Source organism: Ammospiza caudacuta, chromosome 32 (genome assembly GCF_027887145.1).
Source record: "Ammospiza caudacuta isolate bAmmCau1 chromosome 32, bAmmCau1.pri, whole genome shotgun sequence".
Classification (NCBI taxonomy): domain Eukaryota; kingdom Metazoa; phylum Chordata; class Aves; order Passeriformes; family Passerellidae; genus Ammospiza; species Ammospiza caudacuta.
The window spans coordinates 3,501,727-3,515,126 of record NC_080624.1 but is presented as its reverse complement, the minus strand read 5'-3'; the positions used below and the strand labels follow the sequence as shown (position 1 = coordinate 3,515,126).

The 13,400-nt window shown below is 52.7% G+C and overlaps 1 protein-coding gene across 1 annotated transcript in view; it reads right to left on the bottom strand.

Annotated features, from left to right (window-relative positions):
- The window catches only part of L1CAM (L1 cell adhesion molecule), a 65,641-nt gene that overhangs the window by 17,817 nt on the left and 34,424 nt on the right, over positions 1-13,400 (bottom strand). The window contains 5 exon segments of the mRNA XM_058822311.1: positions 2,920-3,142; positions 9,767-9,781; positions 9,783-9,886; positions 10,969-11,194; positions 13,309-13,379. Of these exon segments, the coding sequence (XP_058678294.1) occupies positions 2,920-3,142; positions 9,767-9,781; positions 9,783-9,886; positions 10,969-11,194; positions 13,309-13,379 (639 nt within the window).

The window sequence follows — 13,400 nt, the reverse complement described above, 5'->3', positions numbered from 1 at the left end:
TCCCGGGGGGTATCTCAGGATCACAATTTCTCCTTTTGGGGTCCCAATTTCTCCTTTGGGGATCCCAATTCCCCTTTTGGGGTCCTTGGGGGTATCTCAGGGTCCCGATTTCCCTTTTATTTCCCCTTTTAGGGTTCCCAATTCCCCTTTTTGGGGTTCCCAATTCCCCTTTTGGGGTCCCGGGGGGTATCTCAGGGTCCCAATTTCCCTTTTATTTCCCCTTTTGGGGTTCCCAATTCCCCTTCTGGGTTCCCGGGGGGTATCTCAGGGTCCCGATTTCCCTTTTATTTCCGCTTTTTGGGGTTCCCAATTCCCCTTTGGGGGTCCTTGGGGCCATTTCAGGATCCCAATTCCCCCTTTTTTTCCCCTTTTTGGGGTCCCCATTCCCCTTTTTAGGGTCCCCAATTCACCTTTCAGGACCCCCATTCCCCTTTTGGGGTCCTTGGGGGTATTTCAGGGTCCCGATTTCCCTTTTATTTCCCCTTTTGGGGTTCCCGATTCCCCTTTTTAGGGTCCCCATTCCCCTTTTGGGCTCCCGGGGGGTATTTCAGGATCCCCATTTCTCCTTTTGGGGTCCCAATTTCTCCTTTGGGGATCCCAATTCCCCTTTCTGGATTCCCCATTCCCCTTTTGGGGTCCTTGGGGGTATTTCAGGGTCCCGATTTCCCTTTTATTTCCCCTTTTGGGGTTCTCCATTCCCCTTTTGGTTTCCCTGGGGGTATCTCAGGATCCCCAATTCCCCTTTTGGGTTCCCGGGGGATATTTCAGGATCCCGATTCCCCTTTCTGGGATCTCAATTCCCCTTTTGGCTTCCCGGGGGGTATTTCAGGATCCAAATTTCCCTTTTATTTCCCCTTTTTAGGGTCCCAATTCCCCTTTCGGGTTCCCGGGGGGTATCTCAGGATCCCGATTCCCCTTTTATTTCCCCTTTTGGGGTTCCCAATTCCCCTTTTTGGGGATCCCAATTCCCCTTTTGGGGCTCCCTGGGGGTATCTCAGGATCCCCATTTCCCATTTTGGGGTCCCGGGGGTATTTCAGGATCCCGATTTCCCTTTTTGGAGTCCCCATTTCCCATTTTGGGGTTCCGGGGGGTATTTCAGGATCCCGATTTCCCTTTTATTTCCCCTTTTGGGGTTCCCGATTCCCCTTTTTAGGGTCCCCATTCCCCTTTTGGGCTCCCGGGGGGTATCTCAGGATCACAATTTCTCCTTTTGGGGTCCCAATTTCTCCTTTGGGGATCCCAATTCCCCTTTCTGGATTCCCCATTCCCCTTTTGGGGTCCTTGGGGGTATTTCAGGGTCCCGATTTCCCTTTTATTTCCCCTTTTGGGGTTCTCCATTCCCCTTTTGGTTTCCCTGGGGGTATCTCAGGATCCCCAATTCCCCTTTTGGGTTCCCGGGGGGTATTTCAGGATCCAAATTTCCCTTTTATTTCCCCTTTTTAGGGTCCCAATTCCCCTTTCGGGTTCCCGGGGGGTATCTCAGGATCCCGATTTCCCTTTTATTTCCCCTTTTGGGGTTCCCAATTCCCCTTTTTGGGGATCCCAATTCCCCTTTTGGGCTCCCTGGGGGTATCTCAGGATCCCCATTTCCCATTTTGGGGTCCCGGGGGTACTTCACAATCCCCATTCCCCTTTTTGGAGTCCCCATTTGCCATTTTGGGGTCCCGGGGGGTATTTCAGGGTCCCGATTTCCCTTTCTGGGATCTCAATTCCCCTTCTGGGGTCCCGGGGGGTATCTCAGGGTCCCGATTTCCCTTTTATTTCCCCTTTTTGGGATCCCAATTTCCCTTTTGGCTTCCCGGGGGGTATTTCAGGATCCAAATTTCCCTTTTATTTCCCCTTTTTAGGGTCCCAATTCCCCTTTTGGGTTCCCGGGGGATATTTCAGGGTCCCGATTTCCCTTTTATTTCCCCTTTTAGGGTTCCCAATTCCCGTTTTTGGGGATCCCAATTTCCCTTTTGGGGATCCCAATTCCCCATTTTAGGGTCCCCATTCCCCTTTTTGGGGTTCTGGGGGGTATTTCAGGGTCCCGATTCCCCTTTCTGGGATCTCAATTCCCCTTCTGGGTTCCCGGGGGGTATTTCAGGGTCCCGATTTCCCTTTTATTTCCCCTTTTGGGGTTCCCAATTCCCCTTTTGGGGTCCTTGGGGGTATTTCAGGATCCCAATTCCCCTTCTGGGTTCCCGTGGGGTATCTCAGGGTCCCGATTTCCCTTTTATTTCCCCTTTTTGGGGTCCCCATTCCCCTTTTGGGTTCCCTGGGGGTATCTCAGGATCCCCATTTCCCCTTTTGGGTTCCCGGGGGATATTTCAGGGTCCCGATTCCCCTTTTATTTCCCCTTTTGGGGATCCTAATTCCCCTTTTTAGGGTCCCAATTCCCCTTTTGGGGTCCCGGGGGTATTTCAGGGTCCCGGTTTCCCTTTCTGGGACCTCAATTCCCCTTTTGGGGTCCTGGGGGTACTTCACGATCCCCATTCCCCTTTTTGGAGTCCCCATTTCCCATTTTGGGGTCCCGGGGGGTATCTCAGGGTCCCGATTTCCCTTTTATTTCCCCTTTTTGGGGTTCCCAATTTCCCTTTTGGGTTCCCGGGGGGTATCTCAGGGTCCCGATTCCCCTTTTTGGGATCCCAATTCCCCTTTTTGGGGTTCCCAATTCCCCTTTCGGGTTCCCGGGGGGTATCTCAGGATCCCGATTTACCTTTTATTTCCCCTTTTGGGGTTCCCAATTCCCCTTTTGGGTTCCCGGGGGGTATCTCAGGGTCCCAATTCCCCTTTTATTTCCCCTTTTTGGGGTTCCCAATTTCCCTTTTGGGTTCCCGGGGGGTATCTCAGGGTCCCAATTCCCCTTTTATTTCCGCTTTTTGGGGTTCCCAATTCCCCTTTCCGGACCCCCAGTCCCCGTTTCTGGTCCCTCTCACCTCCCTCGGGGGTGTGGAACTGGATCTCGGCGCTCGGGGGTCCCGCGCCCCTCCCGTTGACCACGAGCACGTGCAGGCGGTAGCGGCTCCAGGGCTGGAGCCCCCCGAGCACGGCCCCGCCCGCCGGGCCCGGCACCGGCAGCGCCCCGGGCTGGGGAGGGGGCTCGGGGGTCCCGGGGGGCCGCGAGTGCTCCCGCACCCACCCGTCCCGCCAGTACAGCACCTGCAGGGAGCGGGGTGTCAGGAGACTGAAAATGGCTCAAAATGCACCCCAAAATGGCCCAAACGCCACCATGAAATGGTTCAGAATACACCCCAGAAATGGGCCAGAATACCATCCTGAAATGGCCCCAAAATGGGCCGGAATACACCCAAAAATGGCCCAAAATACACCCCAAAAATGGCCCAAAAATGGGCTGGAATACACCCAAAAATGGCCCCAAAATGGGCCAAAATGCACCCCAAAATGGCCCAAACGCCACCATGAAATGGTCCAGAATACCACCCTGAAATGGGCCAGAATACACCCCAAAAATGGCCCAAAATACACTCAAAAATGGCCCAAACGCCACCATGAAATGGTCCAGAATACACCCCAAAAATGGGCCAAAATACACCCCAAAAATGGCCCAGAATACACCCCAAAAATGGCCCAAAAATGGGCCGGAATACACCCAAAAATGGCCCAAAATACCACCCTGAAATGGGCCAAAATACCACCCTGAAATGGCCAAAATACACCCCAAAAATAGGCTGGAATACACCCAAAAATGGCCCAAACACCACCATGAAATGGTCCAGAATACACCCCAAAAATGGCCCAAAATACACCCAGAAATGGCCCAGAATACACCCCAAAAATGGCCCAAAATACACCCAAAAATGGCCCCAAAAGGGGCCGGAATACACCCCAAAAATGGCCCAAAATACACCCAAAAATGGCCCAGAATACACCCCAAAAATGGCCCAAAATACACTCAAAAATGGCCCCAAAATGGGCCAGAATACATCCAAAAATGGCCCAAAAATAGGCCAAAATACACCCAAAAATGGCCCAAAATACACCCAAAAACCACCCAAAAATGGCCCAAAATACCACCCTGAAATGGCCCAAAATACCACCATGAAATGGTCCAGAATACACCCCAAAAATGGCCCAGAATAAACCCCAAAAATGGGCCAAAATACACCCAGAAATGGCCCAGAATACACCCCAAAAATGGCCCAAAATACACCCAAAAATGGCCCCAAAATGGGCCGGAATACACCCAAAAATGGGCAAAAATATCCCCAAAAATGGCCCAAAATACACCCAGAAATGGACCCAAAATGGGCCAGAATACACCCCAAAAATAGCCAAAAAATGGGACAGAATACACCCAAAAATTGCCCAAAAATAGGCCAAAATATACCCAAAAATGGCTCAAAAATAGGCCAAAATACACCCAAAAGTAGGCCAAAATACACCCCAAAATGGCCCAAAAATAGGCCAAAATACACCCCAAAATGGCCCAAAATACCACCTAAAATGGCCCAAAATATCCCCCAAAATGCCCCAAAATACCCCCAAAAATGACACAAAATATCCCCAAAAATGACACAAAATATCCTCAAAAATGGCCCAAAATATCCCCAAAATGACACAAAATATCCCCAAAAATGACACAAAATATCCTCAAAAATGGCCCAAAATATCCCCCAAAAATGACACAAAATATCCTAAAAAATGGCCCAAAATACCCCCAAAAATGGCCCCAAAATGCCCCAAAATATCCTGAAACAATGCCCCAAAATGTCACCCATAAATGGCCCAAAATGCCCCCAAAACTGTCCCGAAATATCACCCAAAAATGCCCCAAAATACATCCCAAAATATCCCCCAAAATGGCCCAAAATATCCCCAAAGAAACCCCAAAAGTGACCCAAAATACCCCCAAAAATGACACAAAATATCCTCAAAAATGGCCCAAAATATCACGCAAAAATGGCCCAAAATATCCCCCAAAATGGCCCAAAATACCCCCAAAAATGACACAAAATATCCTCAAAAATGGCCCAAAATACCACCTAAAATGGCCCAAAATATCCCTCAAAAATGGCCCAAAATACCCCCAAAAATGACACAAAATATCCTCAAAAATGGCACAAAATATCCCCTAAAATGCCCCAAAATACCCCCCAAAATATCCCGAAACAACGCCCCAAAATGTCACCCATAAATGGCCCAAAACGCCCCCAAAACTGTCCCAAAATATCACCCAAAAATGCCCCAAAATAGAATCCAAAAATGGCCCAAAAATGCCCCAAAATACCAAAAAATGCCCCAAGCCCCCCCCCCAAAAATGGTCCAAATCCCCCCAAAAATGCCCCCAAAATCCCACAAAATATCCCCAAAAATGCCCCAAAATATCCCCCAAAGATGCCCCAAAACTTCCCAAAAAATGCCCCAAATCCACCCCAAAATTGCCCCAAAATAGCCCCAAAAATGGGATTTGGGGAATTCCCGTTGGGATTTTGGGGTTCCCATTGGGATTTTGGGGTTCCCTGCAGGATTCTGGGGGTTTCCTTTGGGATTTCTGGAAATTCCCTTTGGGATTTTGGGGATTCCCTGCAGGATTTTGGGGATTCCCTGCAGGATTTTGGGGTTTCCCTTTGGGAATTTTGGGAATTCCTTTGGGGATTTTGGGGTTTCCCTTTGGGGTTTTGGGGTTTCCCGTTGGGATTTTGGGGTTCCCATTGGGATTTTGGGGTTCCCTGCAGGATTCTGGGGGTTTCCTTTGGGATTTCTGGAAATTCTCTTTGGGGTTTTGGGGTTTCCCTTTGGGATTTTGGGGATTCCCTGCAGGATTTTGGGGTTTCCCTTTGGGAATTTTGGGAATTCCTTTGGGGATTTTGGGGTTTCCCTTTGGGGTTTTGGGGTTTCCCTTTGGGATTTTGGGGATTCCCTGCAGGATTTTGGGGTTTCCCTTTGGGAATTTTGGGAATTCCTTTGGGGATTTTGGGGTTTCCCATTGGGATTTTGGGAATTCCTGTTGGGATTTTGGGGATTCCTTTTGGGATTTTGGGGTTTCCCTTTGGGTTTTGGGGTTTCCCTTTGGGGATTTTGGGTTCCTGTTGGGATTTTGGGGTTTCCCATTGGGATTTTGGGGTTTCCCATTGGGATTCTGGGAATTCCTGTTGGGATTTTGGGGTTCCTTGCAGGATTTTGGGTTGACTTGTGGGGTTCCCATTGGGATTTTGGGGTTTCCCTTTGGGATTTTGGTAATTCCCGTTGGGATTTTGGGGTTTCCCTTTGGGAATTTTGGGAATTCCCATTGGGATTTTGGGGTTTCCCTTTGGGAATTTTGGGAATTCCCATTGGGATTTTGGGGTTTCCCTTTGGGAATTTTGGGAATTCCCGTTGGGATTTTGGGGATTCCTTTTGGGATTTTGGGGTTTCCCATTGGGGATTTTGGGAATTCCTTTGGGGATTTTGGGGTTTCCTTTTGGGATTTTGGGAATTCCCGTTGGGATTTTGGGGTTTCCCATTGGGATTTTGGGGTTCCCTGCAGGATTCTGGGGGTTTCCCTTTGGGATTTTGGGAAATTCTCTTTGGGGTTTTGGGGTTTCCCTTTGGGGATTTTGGGAATTCCTTTGGGGATTTTTGGGTTTCCCATTGGGCTTTTGGGGATTCCTTTCGGGATTTTGGGGTTTGCCTGCAGGATTATGGGGTTCCCATTGGGATTTTGGGAATTCCTGTTGGGATTTTGGGGTTGCCCTGCAGGATTTTGGGTTGACTTGTGGGGTTCCCTGCAGGATTCTGGGGCTTCCCTTGGGGATTTTGGGGTTTCCCTTTGGGGTTCGGGGTTTCCCTTTGGGAATTTTGGGGTTTCCCTTTGGGATTTTGGGAATTCCTTTGGGGATTTTGGGGTTTCCCATTGGGATTTTGGGGTTTCCCTTTGGGATTTTGGGGTTTCCCTTTGGGATTTTGGGGTTCTCTGCAGGATTCTGGGGGTTCCCTTTGGGATTTCTGGGAATTCCTGTGGGGATTTTGGGGTTTCCCTTTGGGAATTTTGGGAATTCCTTTGGGGATTTTGGGAATTCCCGTTGGGATTTTGGGGTTTCCCTTCGGGATTTTTGGAAATTCCCTTTGGGGTTTTGGGGTTTTCCATTGGGATTTTAGGAATTCCTGTTGGGATTTTCAGGGTTTCCCTTTGGGATTCTGGGATTTTTTTGGGGGTTTTGGGGTTTCCCATTGGGATTTTGGGAATTCCTGTTGGGATTTTGGGGTTTCCCTTTGGGATTTTGGGAATTCCCGTTGGGATTTTGGGGTTACCCTCTGGGGTTTTGGGGTTTCCCTTTGGGGATTTTGGGTTCCCATAGGGATTTTGGGAATTCCCATTGGGGTTTTGGCGTTTCCCTTTGGGATTTTGGGAATTCTCATTGGGATTTTGGGTTCCCATTGGGATTTTGGGTTCCCATTGGGATTTGGGGAATTCCTGTTGGGATTTTGGGGTTTCCCATTGGGATTTTGTGGTTTCCCTTTTGGGATTTTGGGAATTCCTGTTGGGATTTTGGGGTTTCCCTTTGGGATTTTGGGGTTCCCTGCAGGATTCTGGGGGTTCCCTTTGGGATTTCTGGGAATTCCTGTGGGGATTTTGGGGTTTCCCTTTGGGGAATTTTGGGAATTCCTTTGGGGATTTTGGAATTCCCGTTGGGATTTTGGGGTTTCCCTTCGGGATTTTTGGAAATTCCCTTTGGGGTTTTGGGGTTTTCCATTGGGATTTTAGGAATTCCTGTTGGGATTTTCAGGGTTTCCCTTTGGGATTCTGGGGGTTCCCATTGGGATTTTGGGAAATCCCTGTTGGGATTTTGGGGTTGGCCTGCAGGATTTTGGGTTGACTTGTGGGGTTCCCATTGGGATTTTTGGGGTTCCCATTGGGATTTTGGGGTTTCCCTTTGGGGATTTCGGGAATTCCTTGGGGATTTTGGGGTTTCCCATTGGGATTTTGGGGTTCTCATTGGGCTTTTGGGGATTCCTTTTGGGATTTTGGGGTTTGCCTGCAGGATTATGGGGTTTCCCATTGGGATTTTGGGAATTCCTGTTGGGATTTTGGGGTTGCCCTGCAGGATTTTGGGTTGACTTGTGGGGTTCCCTGCAGGATTCTGGGGCTTCCCTTGGGATTTTGGGGTTTCCCTTTGGGGTTCGGGGTTTCCCTTTGGGAATTTTGGGGTTTCCCTTTGGGATTTTGGGAATTCCTTTGGGGATTTTGGGGGTTTCCCTTTGGGATTTTGGGGTTTCCCTTTGGGATTTTGGGGTTCTCTGCAGGATTCTGGGGGTTCCCTTTGGGATTTCTGGGAATTCCTGTGGGGATTTTGGGGTTTCCCTTTGGGAATTTTGGGAATTCCTTTGGGGATTTTGGGAATTCCCGTTGGGATTTTGGGGTTTCCCTTCGGGATTTTTGGAAATTCCCTTTGGGGTTTTGGGGTTTTCCATTGGGATTTTAGGAATTCCTGTTGGGATTTTCAGGGTTTCCCTTTGGGATTCTGGGGGTTCCCATTGGGATTTTGGGAATTCCTGTTGGGATTTTGGGGTTGCCCTGCAGGATTTTGGCGTTGACTTGTGGGGTTCCCATTGGGATTTTGGGGTTCCCATTGGGATTTTGGGGTTTCCCTTTGGGGATTTTGGGAATTCCTTTGGGGATTTTGGGGGTTTCCCATTGGGATTTTGGGGTTCTCATTGGGCTTTTGGGGATTCCTTTTGGGATTTTGGGGTTTGCCTGCAGGATTTTGGGTTGACTTGTGGGGTTCCCTGCAGGATTCTGGGGCTTCCCTTGGGGATTTTGGGGTTTCCCTTTGGGATTTTGGGGTTTCCCTTTGGGATTTTGGGGTTCCCTGCAGGATTCTGGGGGTTCCCTTTGGGATTTCTGGGAATTCCTGTGGGGATTTTGGGGTTTCCCTTTGGGAATTTTGGGAATTCCTTTGGGGATTTTGGGAATTCCCCGTTGGGATTTTGGGGTTTCCCTGCAGGATTTTTGGAAATTCCCTTTGGGGTTTTGGGGTTTTCCATTGGGATTTTGGGAATTCCTGTTGGGATTTTGGGGTTGCCATGCAGGATTTTGGGTTGACTTGTGGGGTTCCCATTGGGATTTTGGGGCTCCCTGCAGGATTCTGGGGGTTTCCTTTGGGATTTCTGGAAATTCTCTTTGGGGTTTTGGGGTTTCCCTTTGGGGATTTTGGAATTCTTTGGGGATTTTTGGGTTTCCCATTGGGATTTTGGTTTCTCATTGGGCTTTTGGGGTTCCCATTGGGATTTTGGGGTTTCCCGTGGGATTTTGGGGTTTTGCTTTGGGGATTTTTGGGTTCCCATTGGGATTTTGGGGTTTCCCTGCAGGATTTTGGGTTGACTTGTGGGGTTCACATTGGGATTTTGGGGTTTCCCTTTGGGGATTTGGGGAATTCCTTTGGGGCTTTTGGGGTTTCCCATTGGGATTTTGGGGTTCCCTGCAGGATTCTGGGGGTTCCCTTTGGATTTTGGGAAATTCTCTTTGGGGTTTTGGAGTTTCCCATTGGGATTTTGGGTTTCCCATTGGGCTTTTGGGGATTCCTTTTGGGATTTTGGGGTTTGCCTGCAGGATTATGGGGTTCCCATTGGGATTTTGGGGTTCCTACAGGATTTTTTGAGTTTCCCATTGGGATTTTGGGGTTCTCATTGGGATTTTGAGTTTCTCATTGGGATTTTGGGGTTCTCATTGGGATTTCGGGGATTGCTGCTGAGATTTTGAGGTTTCCTTGAGGATTTTCGGGGTTTCCCTTTGGGGATTTCGGGGTTTCCCGTTGGGACTTCGGCAATTTTGGGGTTCCTCACCCGGTAGCCCTTCAGGTTGTCCCCGCAGGCCGTGGTCGTCCCCGCTCAGGCTCCAGGAGATTCGGACGCTGGTGCTGTTCAGGATCTCCACCCCGACGTTCTCGGGGTACACCAGGGGCACTGGGGGGGGGCAGGGGGATCAGGACCCCCCCCAAATACCGGGACAGCCCCAAAACCCCCCCCCAAATACAGAGAACCCCCCCAGCCTCAAATCCCCCCCAAATACAGAAAACCCCCCAAAATGCCCCCCCCAAATACAGCGAACCCCCCCCAAATCAGGGCTCAGGACCCCCCCCAAATACAGGGACACCCCCAAACCCCCCCCCCCAAAATACAGGGAACCCCCCCAGCCTCCCACCATCCCAAATTTGGGGTCTCTCCCCCTTTTTCTCCTCCACCACCCCTCATTTGGAGTCTCCCCCCAGATTTGGGGGTCTCCCAACACCCCCAGATTTGGGATTCCCCCCCTTTTCTCTCACCACCATCCCAATTTTGGGGTCTCTCCCCTTTTTCCTCCCCACCATCCCAAATTTGGGGTCGCTCCCCCTTTTTCTCCTCCATCAGCCCCAATTTGGGGTCTCCCCCTTTTCTCTCCCAGATCCCCCAGATTTGGGGTCTCCCACCACCCCGAAATTTGGGAATTTCCCCCGTTTCTCTCCCACCACCCACAAATTTGGGGTCTCCCCCTTCTGTCTCTCCTCCACCACCCCAGATTTGTGTTCTCTCTCACCACCCCCAAATTTGGAATTTTCTCTCCCACCACCCCAAATTCGGGGTCTCTCTCCCTTTTTCCTCCCCACCACCCCAAATTTGGGGTCTCCCCCTTTTTCTCCTCCCCCCCACCCCTAATTTGGAGTCTCCCCCCAGATTTGGGGGTCTCCCAACACCCCCAGATTTGGGATTTCCCCCCTTTTCTCTCCCACCACCCCAAATTCGGGGTCTCTCCCCCTTTTTCTCTCCCACCACCCCAAATTTGGGGTCTCTCCCCTTTTTCCTCCCCACCACCCCAAATTCGGGGTCTCTCCCCTTTTCTCTCCCACCACCCCAAATTTGGGGTCTCTCCCCTTTTCTCTCCCACCACCCCAAATTCGGGGTCTCTCCCCTTTTTCTTCCCCACCACCCCAAATTCGGGGTCTCTCCCCCCCGACCTGGGGTCCCTCCCGCCCCTGGGCTATTTTGGGGAGGGGTCCCCCCAGACTCACGGTCCTCCCCGGAGTATCCCACGACCACGGGGGGCTCGGGGCCCTTGCCGGCCTCGTTGACGGCCTGCACGCGGATCTCGTAGGGGCGGAAAGTTGGGGTGTCCCGGACCACCAGGGGGGGCTCCCCGACCGTGGCCTCGGCCCAGCGGCCCCGGCCCTGCTCCAGCGGCCGCCACTGCACCCGGTACCGGAGCTCGGGGCTGTTCCAGTCCTCGGGGGGCAGAGGCTGGGGGAGAGCACCCCAAAAATCGGCATTGAACCCCAAAAATCAGCCTCAAGTCCTAAATACAGCCCTGAACCCCGAAACCCAGCCCCAAATCCTAAATACAGCCCTGAACCCCGCTCCAGTCACTGCACCCGGTACCGGAGCTCGGGGCTGTTCCAGTCCTCGGGGGGCAAAGGCTGGGGGAGAGCACCCCAAAAATCGGCATTGAACCCCAAAAATCAGCCCTGAACCCCAAAAATCAGCCTCAAATCCTAAATACAGCCCTGAACCCCATCCCCGCCACTGCACCCGGTACCAGAGTTCGGGGCCGTTCCAGTCCCCGGGGGGCAGAGGCTGGGGGGGAACGGGACCCCAAAAATCAGCGCTGAACCCCAAAATCCATCCTCAAATCCTAAATACAGCCCTGAACCCCAAAAATCAGCTCTGAACCCCGCTCCAGTCACTGCACCCGGTACCGGAGCTCGGCGTTGGTCCAGTCCCCGGGGGGCAAAGGCTGGGGGAGAGCACCCCAAAAATCGGCATTGAACCCCAAAATCCATCCTCAAGTCCTAAATACAGCCCTGAACCCCGAAACCCAGCCCCAAATCCTAAATACAGCCCTGAACCCCATCCCCGTCACTGCACCCGGTACCGGAGCTCGGGGCTGTTCCAGTCCCCGGGGGGCAGAGGCTGGGGGAGAGCACCCCAAAAATCGGCATTGAACCCCAACAATCAGCCCTGAACCCCAAAAATCGGCATTGAACCCCAACAATCAGCGCTGAACCCCAAAAAGTCAGCGCTGAACCCCAAAATCCATCCTCAAATCCTAAACCCGGCCCCAAACCCCATCCCGGTCACTGCACCCGGTACCGGAGCTCGGGGCTGTTCCAGTTCCAGACCCCCCCAAAATCCTCCTGAACCCCCCCAGGAATCTCCCAAAATCCCCCCCAGGACACCCCAAAAACCCCCAGACCCTCCCAGGGCACCCCCAAAACCTTCCAAGACCACCAAAAATCCCCCCAGGACCCCCCAAAATCCCCCCAGGACACCCCAAAAGCCCCCAGGGTCCCCCCAAACCTCCCCCCAGATCCCCAAAACTCCCCCAAACTACCCCAGGACCCCCCAAAATACACCCAAACTCACCCCAAGCCCCCCAAATCCCCCCAGGACCCCCAAACCCCCCCCAGGACACCCCAAAATCCCCCCGAACCCACCCCAAGCCCCCCCAAACCCCCCCCAGGACCCCCCAAAATCCCCTGAAACCCCCCAAAATCCCCCCGAACCCACCCCAAGCTCCCCCAAATCCCCCCCAGGACCCCCCAAAATCCCCCCCAGGACCCCCCCAAAATCCCCTCGAACCCACCCCAAGCTCCCTCAAATCCCCCCAGGACACCCCAAAATGCCCCGAAACCCCCCAGAAATCCCCCCGAACCCACCCACAAGCCCCCCCAAATCCTTCCAGGAGCCCCCCAAAACCCCCCCAGGATCTCCCAAAACCCAACTGAAGCCCCCACAAAACCCCCCCAAACTCCCCCAGGACCCCCCCAAAATCCCCCCCAAACCCACCCCAAGCCCCCCAAAATCCCCCCCCAGGAGCCCCCCCAAAACCCCCCAGGACCCCCCCAAACCCACCCCAAGCCCCCCCAAACCCCCCCCAGGACCCCCCAAATCCCCCGAAATCCCCCCAAAATCCCCCCCAATCACCCCAAGCCCCCCCAAATCCCCCCCAGGACCCCCCAAAATCCCCCCAGGACCCCCCAAAATCCCCCCGAACCCACCCCAAGCTCCCTCAAATCCCCCCCAGGACCCCCCAAAATCCCCTGAAACCCCCCCAAAAATCCTCCCCAATCCACCCCAAGCTCCCCCAATACCCCCCCAGGACCCCCCAAAATCCCCACCCAAAATCCCCCCAAACCCATCCCAGGACACCCCAAAATCCCCCCGAACCCATCCAGGACACCCCAAAAATCCACCCCAAGCTCCCCCAAACCCCCCCAGGACCCCCCAAAATCCCCCCAGGACCCCCCAAAGTCCCCCAAACCCAACTGAAAGCCCCCCCCAAACCCCCCCGAGGACCCCCAAAATCCCCCCGAACCCAACAAACCCCCCCAGGACCCCCCAAAATCCCCCCATACCTGCCAGGTGATCACCAGGTTGTTGGTCTCGTTCCCCTCCCCCTTCACGCCCATCGGGTACCGCTCGGGGGCTGCGGGGAAAAGGGTCAGGG